A 17,090-nucleotide genomic window follows, 5' to 3' on the forward strand; every position below is an offset into this window, starting at 1 on the left:
ATATCATATTTGTGTGTGGAACGACTTTCTACCTTTACTGTATGTTTATCTTTACCAGTGAGCTTTTCCATTCATAATTTTCTTGTCTCTAGTTGTGGGATTTTCTTTTCCACCTTTTAGCATTTGTTGTAAACCTGGTTTGGTGGTGGTGAATTCTCATACCTTTTGCTTGTCTGTAACTCTTTTGATTTCTCTGTGGAATCTAAATAAGAGTCTTGCTGGTTAGCGTATTCTTGAGTTGTAGGATTTTCCCTTTCATCACTTTAAATTTGTCATGCCAGTCCCTTCAGGGTTGCAGAGTTTCTGCTGAAAAACCCCAATAACCTTATGGGTGTTCCCTTCTATTTTTCTTTCTTTCTTTCATTTTTTTTGCTTTTCCCTTATTGCTTTTAATATTTGTCATTGTCTTTAATTTTTGTTAACTTGATTATACATATCTTGGCATTTTCCTACTTGGTTTTCTCCCATGTGAGACTCTCTGTACTTCCTGAACTTGCATGAACTGTTTCTTTCCCATGTTAGAGAAGTTTTCAACTATTATCTCTTCAAAAACTTTCTCAGGCTCTTTCTCTCTTTCTTCTCTTTCTGGGACCCCTATAATGTGAATGTTAGTACAGAAGTCTTTTAAACTGTTCTCATTTCCTTTCATTCTTTTTCCTGTGCCCTGTTCTACTACAATGAAATCCACCATTTTGTCTTCCAGCTCACTTCTCTGTTATTCTGACTCATACAATCTGCAATTGATTCTTTATAGTATTTTTTCCATTTCAATTATTGTATTGTTTACCTCTGTTAGTTCTTTATATCTTCTAACTCTTTGTTAAGCATCTCTTACATCTTCTCCATCTGTGCCTCTATACTTTTTTCTGAGATCTTGAGTCATCTTTACTACCTTCACTCTGGATTCTTTTTCAGGTAGATTGCCTATCTCCACCTCACTTAGTTGCTCTTCTGGGGTTTTTATCTTGTTCCTTCATCTGGAACGTATTTCTCTGTCATCTCACTTTGTCTAGCTTTCTGTGTGTTTGTAGCCTCCATTCCCCTCTGGCTTCTGGTGTCTGCCTTGTGGTAGGTGAGGCTGATCTTAGAGGCTTGTTCAGGCTTCCTGGTTGGAGGAACTGGTGTTTTCTCACTTTGGAGTGAAGCTAGGTCTTGTCCCTCTGATGGCAGGGTCATGTCAAGGGGAATGGTAGAGCTGTTTATGGGCTCAGGAAGACTTTAGCAGACTTTAGGCAGCTTATCTGCTGGTGGGTGGAGTGAAGTTCCCACCCTGTTAGTTGTTTGACTTGAGGCATCCCAGCAATGGAGCCTACATGGTGTTGGGTTGGGGTCAGGTCATTGTGTCAAAATGGCAACCTTCAAGAGAGCTCACACCACAGAGTACTCCTCAGTACCTTCACCACCAGCATCCTTGACCTCACAGTGAGCTACAGCTGCCCACCACATTCCCAGGAGACATCCCCCTACCCCAGAAGTTATGCTCCTATGAAGTCACTGCTTTTTCCCTCAGTCCCAGTGTGCATAGACTTTGTCTGTGTCCTCCAAGAGTGGGATTTCTGTTTCCCTCCATCCTGTGGAGTTCTTATGATCAGGCCTCCCTTGCTGGTCTTCAATACCAAATGCTCGGGGGTGGGGGGTGGGGTCCTCCTCCTAATGCCAAATCCCCATACTGGGGTCCTGATGTAAAACTCAGAACTCTTAACTCCTGTGGGATAACTTCTGCAATATAATATTTTCTAGTTTGTGGATCATCCACCAGAAGGGTATGGGATTTGATTAGATCACTAATGTACCCCCTCCTACCATCTTGTGGGTTCCTCTTAGTCTTTGGATATAGAATGTCTTTTTGATAGGTTCTAGTCTTTTTGTTATGGTTGTTCAGCAGTTAGTTGTGATTTTGGTGATTTTGGGAGAGGAGGTAAGCTTGAGTCCTTCTACTCTGGCATCTTGTCTTCAATCCCCTGTAGATTCTTCTTTCAAGTTTTTTAAACAAACCCATTATGTTTCTATATCACCTTTCCAGCATAAAATAGACACAAGGCACTCCATAGTTTAAAGTCTTAACTGAGCATTGCTTAATTAGCTTGACAATATTCTATAATTTTTTTCCCCTGGATGAAAACAAGGCTACCCATGAAAATACAACCCATTCTATTCCACTTAAAGTTCACTTCCCAGATTCCTAGGTGCATTGACATAAGCATAAGCATATCAGCCTGGTCTACTGCCAGTTTAAGTAACTTTTCAGACTTACAGGCTGGGAGCTCACCCTGACTTTACATTGTTCTCTCAGGGAGCCAGAGTGTTTGAGGCTGAGGAAGCATGCACAGCAAAACACAGCAAGCATCTCAGAAACGCAGAAGTGGATTTGTGTGTAGAGACACCTGGACTCATGGTTTAGGCTACTTTCCCTCCCTCCTCTACTTGGCAATCAAAACCAGATATGTTTTTGAGCTTTCTTTTGTGCTGCCTAGAGAGGAGATGAGCTATCTGTGCCAGTGGGTGATTATTTCATATCACTCTGAGAAGAGTACATGTTCCTGCTGCCTTCAAGCAAGAGCTTTCTGAGGTGGATTAAGTGTGTCTCATCCCACCCAGGACCCAAATGCAGGTTTCAAAGCTGTGCCAAAACATTAACTGAGCCACTTTCTAGAAAAATCAACCTCAGTGAATCACAACTACTCAATCTTCCTATCTAAATATTTTGCATTATATATACACGTGCTTGATGGCATGGGGAAAGGGAGCTGATTTTTCAGAAGTTCATGGATAGCCAGCTCAGGAATGGAAGAAGCACTGACCTGTGTAAAGCATATTCAGTGACCCCTTTTCATCCTCACATTCACACTCTCAGTCAGACAACCACACTCTCTGTATACAGATTAAGAATCTGAGGTTCAGAAGATTGATGTATCTTGAGCAGGATTCAGGCACCTGGTTAGTGACAGAGCTGGAGCCCAAACAGTTTGACCATTTAAGTCCCGGGCTTCATTCCAGAACTTTGTGCTTCAGAGAGAGATCCAGAACCCCTAAATAAATGTTGTTTGCTTAGTCCTAAGCAACTAAATGTTACAAGCCTTTGTCCTTTGTTTTGGGAAAGATCTATATGGTTTATCAACTCAGAGCAGGCTTCCCTCAGCATGTTACTTTTATCTTCCTTCTCCCACTTTCCTCTGGCTTTTATTGTCTTCGAAGGCAATGGCGACCCACTCCAGTACTCTTGCCTAGAAAATCCCATGGACAGAGGAGCCTGGTAGGCTGCAGTCCATGGGGTCACTAGGAGTCGGACACGACTGAGCGACTTCACTTTCATGCATTGGAGAAGGAAATGGCAACCCACTCCAGTGTTCTTGCCTGGAGAATCCCAGGGATGGGGGTGCCTGGTAGGCTGCCATCTCTGGGGTCACCAAAGAGTTGGACGTGACTGAAGTGACTTAGCAGCAGCATGAAATTAAAAACATTCTGAAGTCCCTGTGAACCAGCTCCATGACTCAAGAGAGCTCTGTGGCTCGGCATATAAAGGTGAGACTTGCTAGGGAACAGCCTGGCAGAAACAATGCCACCACCAAATATTGCCCAGGCCCCTATTAATAGGAGTTATTCTCTAGATGAGGACCAAATGGTGGGGTTGCATTTGTGTTGTTTTTGCTCTTTTAAGTTCTCTATACGGTTCATGCTGTGAAAAAAACCCAGTAAGACCTAAAAGCCAGGGGTTCTGGCTCTGTATGACTTCAAGAAGTCTTAAGATCTCTGGATCATTCTTCCTTCTTCAATAGAAGAAACAAATGAGACAAGATGAGACTGAAATTGCTCTTCCAGCACTGAAAGTCATCTCTGTAGAAACTGGGATCAAAAGCAGTGGTTGAAACCCACCAATGGGCTGATTCCCAATTTCTGCATACCACAAAGAGAAACATGGGGAAAATCAAGCAAAAGAGAATATATTCTCTAGGGGTGATCTTTAAGTCTGGATCAGGAGAATAATATCATTCCTTTTTCCATTAGTTCCCTGAGGTGGGAGAATCAATTCATCATTGTATCACCAGTGGCTGGAAATGTTTTGACATAGCATGTGCTCAAGAAATATTAGTTGAACTAATGAGAAAATAGAACTTAACTACCCAAGAAGTATTGGATTTGTTATCTCATAACATAAAACCTAAACCAATAATTGAAAATATCCTTCAGTTCAGTTCAGTCGCTCAGTCATGTCTGACTCTTAGTGACCCCATGGACTGCAGCATGCCAGGCTTCCCTGTCAATTACCAACCCTCAGAATTTACCCAAACTCATGTCCATTAAGTCAGTGTTTCCATCCAACCATCTCATCCTCTGTCGTCCCCTTCTCCTCCTTCCTTCAATCTTTCCCAGCAACAGGGTCCTTTCAAATGAGTCAGCTCTTCACATCAGATGGCCAAACATTGGAGTTTCAGCTTCAACATCAGTCCTTCCAATAAATACCCAGGACTGATATCCTTTAGGATGGACTGGTTGGATCTCCTTGCAGTCCAAGGGGCTCTCAAGAGTCTTCTCCAACACCATAGTTCAAAAGCATCAACTCCTTGGTACTCAGCTTTCTTCATAGTCCAACTCTCAAATCCATACATGACTATAGGAAAAACCATAGCCTAGACTAGATGGACATTTGTTAGCAAAGTAATGTCTCTGCTTTTTAATATGCTGTCTGGGTTGGTCATAACTTTCCTTCCAAAGAGTAAGTGTCTTTTAATTTAATGGCTGAAGTCATCATCTGCAGTGATTTTGGAGACCCAAAATAGAATGTCTGCCACTGTTTTCACTATTTCCCCATCTATTTGCCATGAAGTGATGGGACCGGATGCCATGATCTTTGTTTTCTCAATGTTGAGTTTTAAGCCGACTTTTTCACTCTACTCTTTCACTTTTGTCAAGAGACTCTTGGCCCGTGCCACTGAGACCATGGCCTCTGGCAGCAGCGGCCTCGCCGCCACCTGCCTCCTGTCCCACGCCTTCCTCTTGCAACAGAATGGAATTCGGCATTGCTCTTATGCAACTTCCCAGAAGCATCTCTATGTTGATAGAAATACAAAGATTATTTGCCAGGGTTTCACTGGTAAGCAGGGCACCTTTCACAGCCAGCAGGCATTGGAGTATGGCGCCAAACTAGTTGGAGGAATGACTCCAGGGAAAGGAGGCAAGATGCACCTGGGCTTACCAGTTTTTAATACCGTGAAGGAGGCCAAAGAACAGACTGGGGCAACAGCATCTGTCATTTATGTCCCTCCTCCCTTTGCTGCTGCTACCATCGATGAAGCTATCGCGGCAGAAGTGCCCCTGGTCGTGTGCATCACCGAAGGTATCCCACAGCAGGACATGGTGCGGGTCAAGCACAAACTGCTGCGCCAGGGAAAGACCAGGCTGGTTGGGCTGAACTGCCCTGGAGTCATCAATCCTGGAGAATGCAAAATTGGCATCTTGCCTGGCCATATTCACAAGAAAGGAAGAGTTGGTATCGTGTCTAGATCTGGCACCCTGACTTATGAAATGGTTCACCAGACAACACAAGTTGGATTGGGGCAGTCTTTGTGTGTTGGCATTGGAGGCGATCCTTTCAATGGAACAAACTTTACAGACTGCCTTGAAATCTTTCTGAATGATCCGGCCACAGAAGGCATCATATTGATTGGTGAAATTGGTGGTAATGCTGAAGAAAATGCTGCAGAATTTTTGAAGCGACATAATTCAGGTCCCAAGGCCAAGCCTGTGGTGTCCTTCATTGCTGGTTTAACTGCTCCTCCTGGCAGAAGAATAGGTCACTCAGGGGCAATCATTGCTGGAAGAAAAGGTGGAGCTAAAGAGAAGATCGCAGCCCTGCAGAGTGCTGGGGTTGTGGTCAGCATGTCCCCGGCACAGCTGGGAACCACCATCTACAAGGAGTTTGAAAAGAGGAAGATGCTCTGAAAGGAAAACAGACAGAAGATTCCTTAAGCCTATGGATGAATCACTGTAGCAATGGGAGCGGTGGCTGTTTGCTTCTGATGTCCACTGACCATCTGCCCGCCCACCTGTTGCTGGTCTTTTTGAGCACAACAGGAAGCCAAAACAAGGTTTAGAGTGTCCTACACTGAGGTGTTTTCACCTCACTAAATAAGAGAAGCAGCCAATAAATCTACCACTTGATTTGAAAAAAAAAAAAAAGAGAGAGAGACTCTTTAGTTCTTCTTCACTTTCTGCCATAAGGGTGGTGTCATCTGCATATCTGAGGTTATTGATATTTCTCCTGGCAATCTTGATTCCAGCTTGTGCTTCTTCTAGCCCAGCGTTTCTCATAATGTACTCTGCACATAAGTTAAATAAGCAGGGTGACAATATACAACCTTGACGTACTCCTTTTCCTATTTAGAACCAGTCTGGTGTTCCATGTTTAGTTCTAACTGATGCTTGTTGAGCTGCATACAGTTTTCTCAAGAGGCAGGTTAGGTGGTCTGGTATTCCCATCTTTTCAGAATTTTCCAGTTTATTGTGATCCACACTGTCAAAGGCTTTGGCATAGTCAATAAAGCAAAAATAGGTGTTTTTCTGGAACTCTCTTGCTTTTTTAATGATCCAAGGATGTTGGCAATCTGATCTCTGGTTCCTTTGCCTTTTCTAATACCAGCTTGAACATCTGGAATTTCAGTGTTCACATATTGTTGAAGTCTGGCTTGAAGAATTTTGAGCATTAGTTTACTAGCATGTGAGATAAATGCAATTGTGTGGTAGTTTGAGCATTCTTTGGCATTGCCTTTCTTTGGGATTGGAATGAAAACTGCCCTTTTCCAGTCCTGTGGCCACTGCTGAGTTTTCCAAATTTGCTGACATATTGCATGCAGCACTTTCACAGCATCATCTTTTAGGATTTGAAATAGCTCCACTGGAATTCCATCACTTCCACTAGCTTTGTTCATACTGACGCTTCCCAGGGCCCACTTGACTTCACATTCCAGGATGTCTGGCTCTAGGTGAGTGATCACACCATCGTGGTTATCTGGGTCATGAAGATCTTTTTTGTGTAGGTCTTCTATGTATTCTTGCCACCTCTTCTACTCTGCTTCTTTCAGGTCCATACCATTTCTGTCCTTTATTGAGCCCATCTTTGCATGAAATGCTCCCTTGGTACCTCTAATTTTCTTGAAGAGATCTCTAGTCTTTCCCATTCTATTGTCTTCCTCTATTTCTTTGCACTGATCACTGAGAAAGGCTTTCCTATCTCTCCCTGCTGTTCTTTGGAACTCTGCATTCAAATGGGTGTATCTTTCCTTTTCTCCTTTGCTTTTTGCCTCTCTTCTTTTCTCAGCTATTTGTAAGGCCTCCTAAGACAGCCATTTTGCTTTTTTTCCATTTCTTTTTCTTGGATCCCTGTATAGGAATCCTGTCTCCTGTACAATGTCACAAACCTCCATCCATAGTTCTTCAGGCACTCTGTCTATCAGATCTAATCCCTTAAATCTATTTCTCACTTCCACTGTATAATCGTAAGGGATTTGATTTAGATCATACCTGAATGGTCTAGTGGTTTTCTCTATTTATTCAATTTAAGTCTGAATTTGGCAATAAAGGAGTTCATGATCTGAGCCACAGTCAGCTCCTGGTCTTGTTTTTGCTGACTGTATAGAGCTTCTCCATCTTTGGCTGCAAAGAATATAATCAATCTGATTTTAGTGTTGACCATCTGGTGATGTCCATGTGTGGAGTCTTCTCTTGTGTTGTTGGAAGATGGTGTTTACTATGACCAGTGCATTCTCTTGGCAAAATTCTATTAGCCTTTGCCCTGCTTCATTCTGTACTCTAAGACAAAATTTGCCTGTTACTCAGGTGTTTCTTGACTTTCTACTTTTGTATTCCAGTCCCCTATAATGAAAAGGACATCTTTTTGGGGTGTTAGTTCTAGAAAGTCTTGTAGGTCTTTATAGAACCATTCAACTTCAGCTTCTTCAGCATTACTGGTTAGGGCATAGACTTGGATTACTGTGATATTGAATGGTTTGCCTTGGAAATGAACAGAGATCATTCTGTCATTTTTGAGATTGAATCCAAGTACTGCATTTTAGACTCTTGTTGACTATGATGGCTACTCCATTTCTTCTATGGGATTCTTGCTCACAGTAGTAGATATCATGGTCATCTGAGTTAAATTCACCCATTCCAGTCCATTTGAATTCATTGATTCCTAAAATATCAATATTCAGTCTTGCCATCTCCTGTTTGACCACTTTAAATTTGCCTTGATTCATGGACCTAACATTCCAGGTTCCTATGCAATATTGCTCTTTATATTGCTCTTCACAGCATTGGACCTTGCTTCCATCACCAATCACATCCACAACTGGGTGTTGTTTTTGCTTTGGTTCTGTCTCTTTATTCTTTCTGGAGTTATTTCACCACTGATCTCCTGTAGCATATTGGGCACCTACAGACCTGGGGAGTTCATCTTTCAGTGTCCTATCTTTTTGCCTTTTCATACTCTTCATGGGGTTCTCAATGCAAGAATACTGAAGCGGTTTGCCATTCCCTTCTCCGGTGGACCACATTTTGTTAGCACTCTCCACCATGACCTGTCTGTCTTGGCTGGCCCTACATGGCATGACTCATAGTTTCACTGAGTTAGACAAAGCTGCAGTCCATGTGATTAGAATGGTTAGTTTTCTGTTATTGTGGTTTCCAGTCTGTCTGCCCTCTGATGGAGAAGGATAAGATGCTTATGGAAGCTTCCTGATGGGAGACACTGACTGAGGGGGAAATTGGGTCTTGTTCTGATGGCTAGGGCCATACTCAGTAAATCTTTAATCCAACTTTCTGTTGATGGGTGGGGCTGTGCTCCCTCCCTGCTATTTCCCTGCTAGTTAGCAGGCAATTAGAATCCCCAAATATGAGTAAAACAGAATAAAAATCTATTAGGCTATTAAATAAGTATGTTTAAAATAATCAAAGATAAAAGGTGACATATACTAGCAAATACTTATGAGCACAGACACTAGAGCCAGGTAGCTTGACTGAAATTCTAGCTCTTTCACTTAATAGTTATGTGAACCTGGGCAATGTATTAATATTAAACCTTTGTATCACAGTTCCCTTATCTGTAAAATAGAACCAAAAATAACATTTATTTCATAGGATTACTGTGAGGATTGAATGAGTTGATGGACTGCATTGGCCAAAAATTCTTTCAGATTTTCCCATAACATGGGCTGGAAAAATCTGAACAATTTTGTCCATATGCTTACAGGTCATCTGTGATTCTCCATGCTCTCTATACAGTAAGTCCCCTACATACAAATGAGTTCCATTCTGAGAATACATTCCTAAGTCCAATTAGTTTGTAAGTTCAACAAATTCTAGGTAACACCATTGACTATACAATACTGTGCTGTAATAGGTTTATAATACTTTTCACACAAATGATACATAAAAAAAACAAAGCAACCCTCCAAAAATAAAGAAAATATTTTAAATCTTACAGTACAGTACCTTAAAAAGTAAAGTAATAGAGTACAACAGCTGGCATACAGGGACTGCCATCAAGTGAACAGGCAAGAAGAGTTACTGATTGGAGGAAGAAGAGAATGTGGGAGATGGAAGAGCTGAAGTTTTGTCAATAATTGGAGGGAAAGTTGCAATTTCACTCACACCTGGTCAAATTGATGGCATAGATTCTGGTTCCTTGCTGGACTCAATTCTATCTACCTTCTTGCTTGCAGACTTGAAATAAAGATATAGTGCTACTGTACTGTATCTAGTGTGTGCATGCTCAGTCACTTCAGTCTGTCCAACTCTGTGGAATCCTGTGGACTCTATCCCACCAGGCTTCTCTGTCCATGAGATTCTCCATCCATGGGAATCTCCAGACAGAAATACTGGAGTAGACTGCCATGCCTTCCTCCAGGGGATCATCCTGACCCAGGGTTGGAACCCACGTCTCCTCTGCCTCCTGCATTGCAGGCAGATTCTTTACCGATTGAGCCACCTGGGAAGCCCATTCTATACAGTACTGTATAGTAAAGTACACAAAAGCACAATCACTTGTAGAAGATGTACACAAATGTCTGTGTATGTCAGATACATGAATTAACTTACTTGATTGGACATGTAAATACATGCTCACATCTTTGAGAGTCTGCAACTTGAAGGTTTGTATGTAGGGAATTTACTGTACCACTCTTCAACTGAAATTACACCAGGAACTGAGAGTTCTTTGGTGTATATTGTTCTTGAGAATTTGAGGCTATTAGTGAAAGATAAGGTAATAATTTAAAATATAAGGCAAAGCCTGATAAGAACATTATCTGAGATACAAGCATACAGTGTATTGAAAAGTATGATAATGACTCTTAAGCATGTGAAAAGATGCTGAATATCACTCAAAAGATAAATGTAAGTTAAAACTATACTGAGATACCACTTCCCATCTGTAAGTTCAACAAAAATCCAATATTTGGAACATGTACTCTTTTTGCCAAGCTATGGTAAAACAAGCCCTTGAATGCATAACTGGCAGGAATGCACAATGGTAAAATAACCCTGATGGAGGAGAAATTGGGAATATTTCACAAAACTATGTATGCATATGCATTTATCATTTGGCCCAGCAATCATGCTAGAAATTTATATTTCAAGAATCTAGATTTTTAGAACAATATCCTGAAAACATACCAACAAAAATATGATGAGATGTATAAACAAGGTACTATTATACAGCATTATTTATGATAACAAAAGATTAGCAACAACATGAATCAACAGGAAAACAGTTAAATAAAGTTTTAGCTACACAATGGAATATAAACACTATAAAAGGAAAAGCTACAATGTGGTAATCTCTAGGGTATGTTATTTTTTGTTTTGCATTGTTTTCTGTTGAACATGCATTTTTTTATTGGCATATATTTGATTTACAATGTTGTGCTAGTTTTTGCTATATAGCGAAGTGATATGTGTACATATGTGTACTTTTTAAATATTCTTTTTCATTATATCATTTGTGTTCAGTCTCTAAGTCATGTCTGACTCAGCAACCCCACAGATTGCAGCCCTCCAGGCTCAGACTCTGTCCATGGGACTTCCTAGGCAAGAATACTGGAGAGGTTGCCATTTCCTTCTCCAAGGGATCTTCCTGACCCAGGGATCAACCTTGCATACCCTGCATTGGCAGGTGTGTTCAAACCCTGATGGTTTGTCATAGGGGACTGAATATACTCCCCTGTGCTATACAATCAGGCTTTGTGGCTTATCCATTCTATGTGTAATAACGTGCATCTGCTAACCCAAACTCGCAGTGCATCCCTCCTCCACCCCATCTCCCTTGGCAACCACAAGTCTATTTTTTCTATGTTTGTGAATCTGGTTTTTTGGGTTTTTTTAGGGGTTCATTTGTGTCATGTTTTAGATTCCACGTATAAATTCTATCATATGGTATTTGCCTTTTTCTGTCTGACTTCACTTATGATAATCTCCAAGTCCATCCATGTTGCTGCAAGTGCCATTATTTCATTCTTTTTTGTTGCTGTGTAGTATTCCATCGCATATATGTATGACATTTTTTTATTTTTTATTTTTTTAATATAAATTTATTTATTTTAATTGGAGGCTAATTACTTTACAATATTGTATTGGTTTTGCCATACATCAACATGAATCCACCACAGGTATACACGTGTTCCCCATCCTGAACCCCCCTCCCATCTCCCTCCCTGTACCATCCCTCTGGGTCATCCCAGTACACCAGACCCAAGCATCCAGTATCATGCACTGAACCTGGGCTGGTGACTCGTTTCATATATGATATTATACATATTTCAATGCCGTTCTCCCAAATCATCCCACCCTCACCCTCTCCCACAGAGTCCAAAAGACTGTTTTATACATCTGTGTCTCTTTTGCTGTCTCACATACAGGGTTATTGTTACCATACATTTTAAAAAATCTATTCATCTGCTGATGAACATTTAGGCTGTTTCCCTGTCTTGGCTATTGTGAATAGTGCTGCTATGAACGTGAGGTGCATGTGTCTTTTTGATTTATAGTTTTGTCTGGATATATGCTCAGGAGTGGGATTGCTGGATCGTATGGCACTTACACTGTTTTCTAATTTGGCTATGTCAGGTGTTAGTTGCGGCAGTGGGATCTTTGTGGCCTCATCTGGGATCTTTGCTTGTGGTGCACAGACTCTCTAATTGTGGTGTGAGGACTCCCAAACACAGGGGCCTCAGTTGTTGCAACACGTGGGCTCAGTTGTTTCAGCATGCGGGATCCCAGTTCCCCAACCAGGGATCAAACCCACATCCCCTGCACTGCAAGGCAATTCTCAACCACTGGATCACCAGGGAAGTCCCCACAGACCTCTATTTTTAGTTTTTTGAGGAACCTCCATGTTGTTTTCCATGGTGGTTACACTAACTGACATTCCCATCAACAGTGTAGGAGGGTTCTTCAGGGAATATTGTTAAGTGGGAAAAGCAAAGTGAAGAAAGACACTGAGAGTATGCTATATAAGAAAGGGGAGATGTGAATATACTTATATATCTACAAATAGATTACAGGTAATATATACACACATATGTATTTGCTCATGTTATAAAAGCCAATAAAAGAATAATACAAAATTTAATTGTTATATATGAAGGGGAAAAGAGAAGAGCTTTTCTGAATATTCCAAAGATTTGTCTTTAGAAACACGTATTTTTTAAAATTAAATAAAAATATAATCCTTTAATAAAAGCAAAAATAAATGATGATATCTGTATATCCAGTTAATAACATAATTCTCAGAAAGGAAATATTTAAAATGACTTTAAAAACAGTAATTTGATCATATATTTCCCCTGGGATTAACCCCAAGGACAAAAACAACAGAAAATAAAACCATAAATTGTTCTCAGTTTGGTGGTAGTTTTGATATTGTTATTCTCAGACTGCTATATTACAGGATTAAAGAAATGTGCTTATTTGATAATACTAAGAACCACATTTTTTGGTGTGGTTGAAAGAAGATACAAATGCAAGATTAGTGATTTTAAATGAGTCTGTAGGCCTGTACTTCATCAGTATGAAATAATAATGTATATTATACCTTAAAAATACATATTTTTCTAGTTCTATCTACTGAAGAGTTCCAGACACAGTTCCGACTCTAATCAGTGGTCCCTAAAACCAACCTCAGGCTCAGTGACTCTCTGAAAGAACCCACAGAGCTCAACAAAATTGTTATACTCAGGATTACAGTTTTTGCGATGAAAGGATACAGACTAAAAATCAACAATGGAAGAAGGCATTCGGCATAGGGCAGACGACGGAGAAGCTTCCAGTTGCCTGCTCCCAGGTAAGCCATACAGACAACATTTCATTTTCCCAGCAATAGTGTGTAGAAACTTGCACTTCCCAAGCACAGAAGCTTACTCAAGCATTGATGTCAGGAATTTTATTTTAGAGGTCAATTATGTAGGTATGTCCTCCAGTGGTCAACTGACAGATATTGTGTGGCAGATATGTTAGAGGTTCTCTCCTAGGAGCTAGCCAGGAGCCAAACCTTTCTTTGGAAAAAGCAGTGTTTGGATAACCTAGGTCTTCTTAGGCACAGTGTCCTAGTACCAGTGAATTGCCACTAGAGCTCAGGTTGTCGTCTTTAAACACTATTGGCTAGAAGAAAAAAAAAAATAGGGCTCTTTGGAAAAAGGGCTGGATCCAGTTCTAGGGCAAGAAATGTACAAAGTTAAGTTAGGATATTTTGTCATACCAGTGTAAGAGAGTTATCATAGACCATTTGAATTGTGTTAATAGAATTCAGAAGTCAATCTAAGTGAGTTCCCACTGGGCAAAGATAGGACAACTTGGGCAATAATAAAGATAATTACTATCATAGATTAAAACATTTAAAAATCCTTTTATCCATTGTTCATAATGATGCTAAAATAACCTCTGGAAGATGCTAGAGGTGGTTATTAACTCACATCATTAATTTGAAAATAGGTAAATGAAGCATTTGCCCTCTTTTTTTGTGAATGGGCAGGGAAACTAGATAGTTGATGTGTGGTGAATGTGGAGGGGCTTCTTTTCGTAGAAATATTTCAGCTAAAAAATGGGAGAGGGAAATGATAGAATATCACTGTTTTTCCCTGGTGACTCAGACAGTTAAGAATCTGCCTGCAATGCAGGAGACCCAGGTTTGATCCCTGGGTCAAGACGACCTCCTGGAGAAGGGAATGGCTACCCACTCAATATTCTCACCTGGAAAATCCCATGGACAGAGGAGCTGGCAGGCTACAGTCCAAAGGGTCACATAGAGTTGGACATGACTGAGTAACTAACAAAGAAGTAGATTTTTTCTTTAAAACTTGGACAATAATCATAACCTCTTAAAAAGAGAGCAAGCAAGAAACCATTCATCCTATTTGAAGTACAAATACCACCCACATCCAAGGATAAAGGATAAGCCACAATGAGATGGTAGGAGGGATGCAATCACAATAAATTCAAATCCCATATGCCCTGGTTGCCACCCACACACTGGAGAACAATAATACCAAAGTTCTTGCACTGTTGTGAATGTTCTAGGCCCCACATCAGGCTTGCCAGCCTGGGGATCCGACAAAGGGACTAGGAATCCCCAGGGCATCTGACTTTGGAAGCCAGTGGGATTTGATTACAGGACTTCCACAGGACTGGGGGAAACAAAGACTCCACTTTTGGAAGGCACAAACAAAACCTTGTGCACACCAGGAGTAGGGGAAAGGGCTCATAGCTCCACAGGAGACTGAGGCAGACTGACCCTGTGAGGGTTTGAAGGTTCTCCTCCAGAGGCGTGGGTCAGCAGTGACCTGCCACAGGGACAGAGGCACTAGCAGCACCAGTCCTGAGAGTTGTGTCCTGATGTAAGTCTAGGTGGAGGTTGCTATTAGCCCTATCAGAGAGCCAGTATACTCCAGGACTGGGTTCAGTTCAGTTCAGTTCAGTCACTCAGTCGTGTTCAACTCTTTGCAACGCCATGAACTGCAGTATGCTAGGCCTCCCTGTCCATCACCAACTCCTGGAGTCCACCCAATCCCATGTCCATTGAGTCGGTTTGCCATCCAACAATCTCATCCTCTGTCATCCCCTTCTCCTGCCCTCAATCTTTCCCAGCATGAGGATATTTCCAATGAGTCAGCTCTTCGCATGAGGTAGCCAAAGTATTGGGGTTTCAGCTTCAACATCAGTCCTTCCAATGAACACCCAGAACTGATCTCCCTTAGGATGGATTGGTTGGGTTTCCTTGCAGTCCAAGGGACTCTCAAGAGTCTTCTTCAACACCACAGTTCAAAAGTATCAATTCTTCGGCACTCAGCTTTCTTCACAGTCCAACTCTCACATCCATACATGACCACTGGAAAAAACATAGCCTTGACTAGACAGAGACTTGTTGACAAAAGTAATGTCTCTGTTTTTTAATATGCTGTCTAGGTTGGTCATAACTTTCCTTCCAAGGAGCAAGTGTCTTTTAATTTCATGGCTGCAATCACCATCTGCAGTGATTTTGGAACCCAGAAAGATAAAGTCAGCCACTATTTCCACTGTCTCCCCATCTATTTGCTATGAAGTGATGGGAACAGATACCATAATTTTAGTTTTCTGAATGTTGAGCTTTAAGCCAACTTTTTCACTCTCCTCTTTCACTTTTGTCAAGAGGCTCTTAAGTTCTTCACTTTCTGCCATAAGGGTGGTGTCATCTACATATCTGAGGTTATTGATATTTCTCCAGGCAATCTTGATTCCAGCTTGTGCTTGTTCCAGCCCAGCATTTCTCATGATGTACTCTGCATTGAAGTTAAATAAGCAGGGTGACAATATACAGCCTTGATGTACTCCTTTTCTTATTTGCAACCAGTCTGTTGTTCCATGTCCAGTTCTAACTGATCTGTTGCTTCCTGACCTGCATACAGATTTCTCAAGAGGCAGGTCAGGTTCTCTGGTATTCCCATCTCTTTTAGAATTTTCCACAGTTTATTGTGATCCACACAGTCAAAGGATTTGGCATAGTCAATAAAACAGAAATAGATGTTTTTCTGGAACTCTCTTGTTTTTTCCATCATCCAGCGGATGTTGGCAATTTAATCTCTGGTTCCTTTGCTTTATCTAAAACCAGCTTGAACATCTGGAAGTTCACAGTTCACGTATTGCTGAAGCCTGGCTTGAAGAATTTTAAGTATACTTTACTTGCATGTGAGATGAGTAAGTTGTGCAGTAGTATGAGAATTCTTTGGCATTGCCTTTCTTTGGGATTGGAATGAAAACTGACTTTTTCCAGTCCTGTGGCCACTGCTGAGTTTTCCATATTTGCTGGCATATTGAGTACAGTACTTTCACAGTATCATCTTTCAGGATTTGAAATAGCTCACATGAGATTCCATCACCTCCACTAGCTTTGTTCATAGTGATGCTTTCTAAGGCTTGCTTGACATCACATTCCAGGATGTCTGGCTCTAGGTGAATGATCACACCATCGTGATTATCTCGGTCATGAAGATCTTTTTTGTACAGTACTTCTGTGTATTCTTGCCACCTCTGAAGCATCCAGGACTGGGTGCCTCAGGTCAAAAAACTAACAGGGAGGGAGCCCAGCCCATCAGCAGACAATTGGATCAAAGTTCTACTGAGCATGGCCCTGCCCACCAAGAGCAAGACCCAGTTTTCCCCACAGCCAGTCCCTCCCATCAGGAAGCTTTCAGTTCAGTTTAGTTCAGTTCAATCACTCAGTCGTGTCCGACTCTTTGCGACCCCATGAATTGCAGCACACCAGGCCTCCCTGTCCATCACCATCTCCTGGAGTTCACTCAGACTCACGTCCATTGAGTCCATGATGCCATCCAGCCATCTCATCCTCGGTCGTCCCCTTCTCCTCCTGCCCCCAATCCCTCCCAGCATCAGAGTCTTTTCCAATGAGTCAACTCTTCGCATGAGGTGGCCAAAGTACTGGAGTTTCAGCTTCAGCATCATTTCTTCCAAAGAAATCCCAGGGTTGATCTCCTTCAGAATGGACTGGTTGGATCTCCTTGCAGTCCAAGGGACTCTCAAGAGTCTTCTCCAACACCACAGTTCAAAAA

General features: G+C 41.5%; 1 protein-coding gene across 1 annotated transcript; it reads left to right on the forward strand.

Moving 5' to 3' along the window:
* Window positions 1-4,779: 4,779 nt before the first annotated feature.
* LOC138074386 (succinate--CoA ligase [ADP/GDP-forming] subunit alpha, mitochondrial-like) lies at window positions 4,780-5,987 on the forward strand. The gene is made up of 2 exons (XM_068966513.1): window positions 4,780-4,791; window positions 4,912-5,987. Exons 1-2 carry the CDS (start codon window positions 4,780-4,782, stop codon window positions 5,938-5,940), a joined length of 1,041 nt encoding a protein of 346 aa, XP_068822614.1. The 3' UTR covers window positions 5,941-5,987.
* The last annotated feature ends 11,103 nt before the right edge of the window (window positions 5,988-17,090 follow it).

The sequence above is a fragment of the Capricornis sumatraensis genome, chromosome 2 (genome assembly GCF_032405125.1).
Source record: "Capricornis sumatraensis isolate serow.1 chromosome 2, serow.2, whole genome shotgun sequence".
Classification (NCBI taxonomy): Eukaryota; Metazoa; Chordata; class Mammalia; order Artiodactyla; family Bovidae; genus Capricornis; species Capricornis sumatraensis.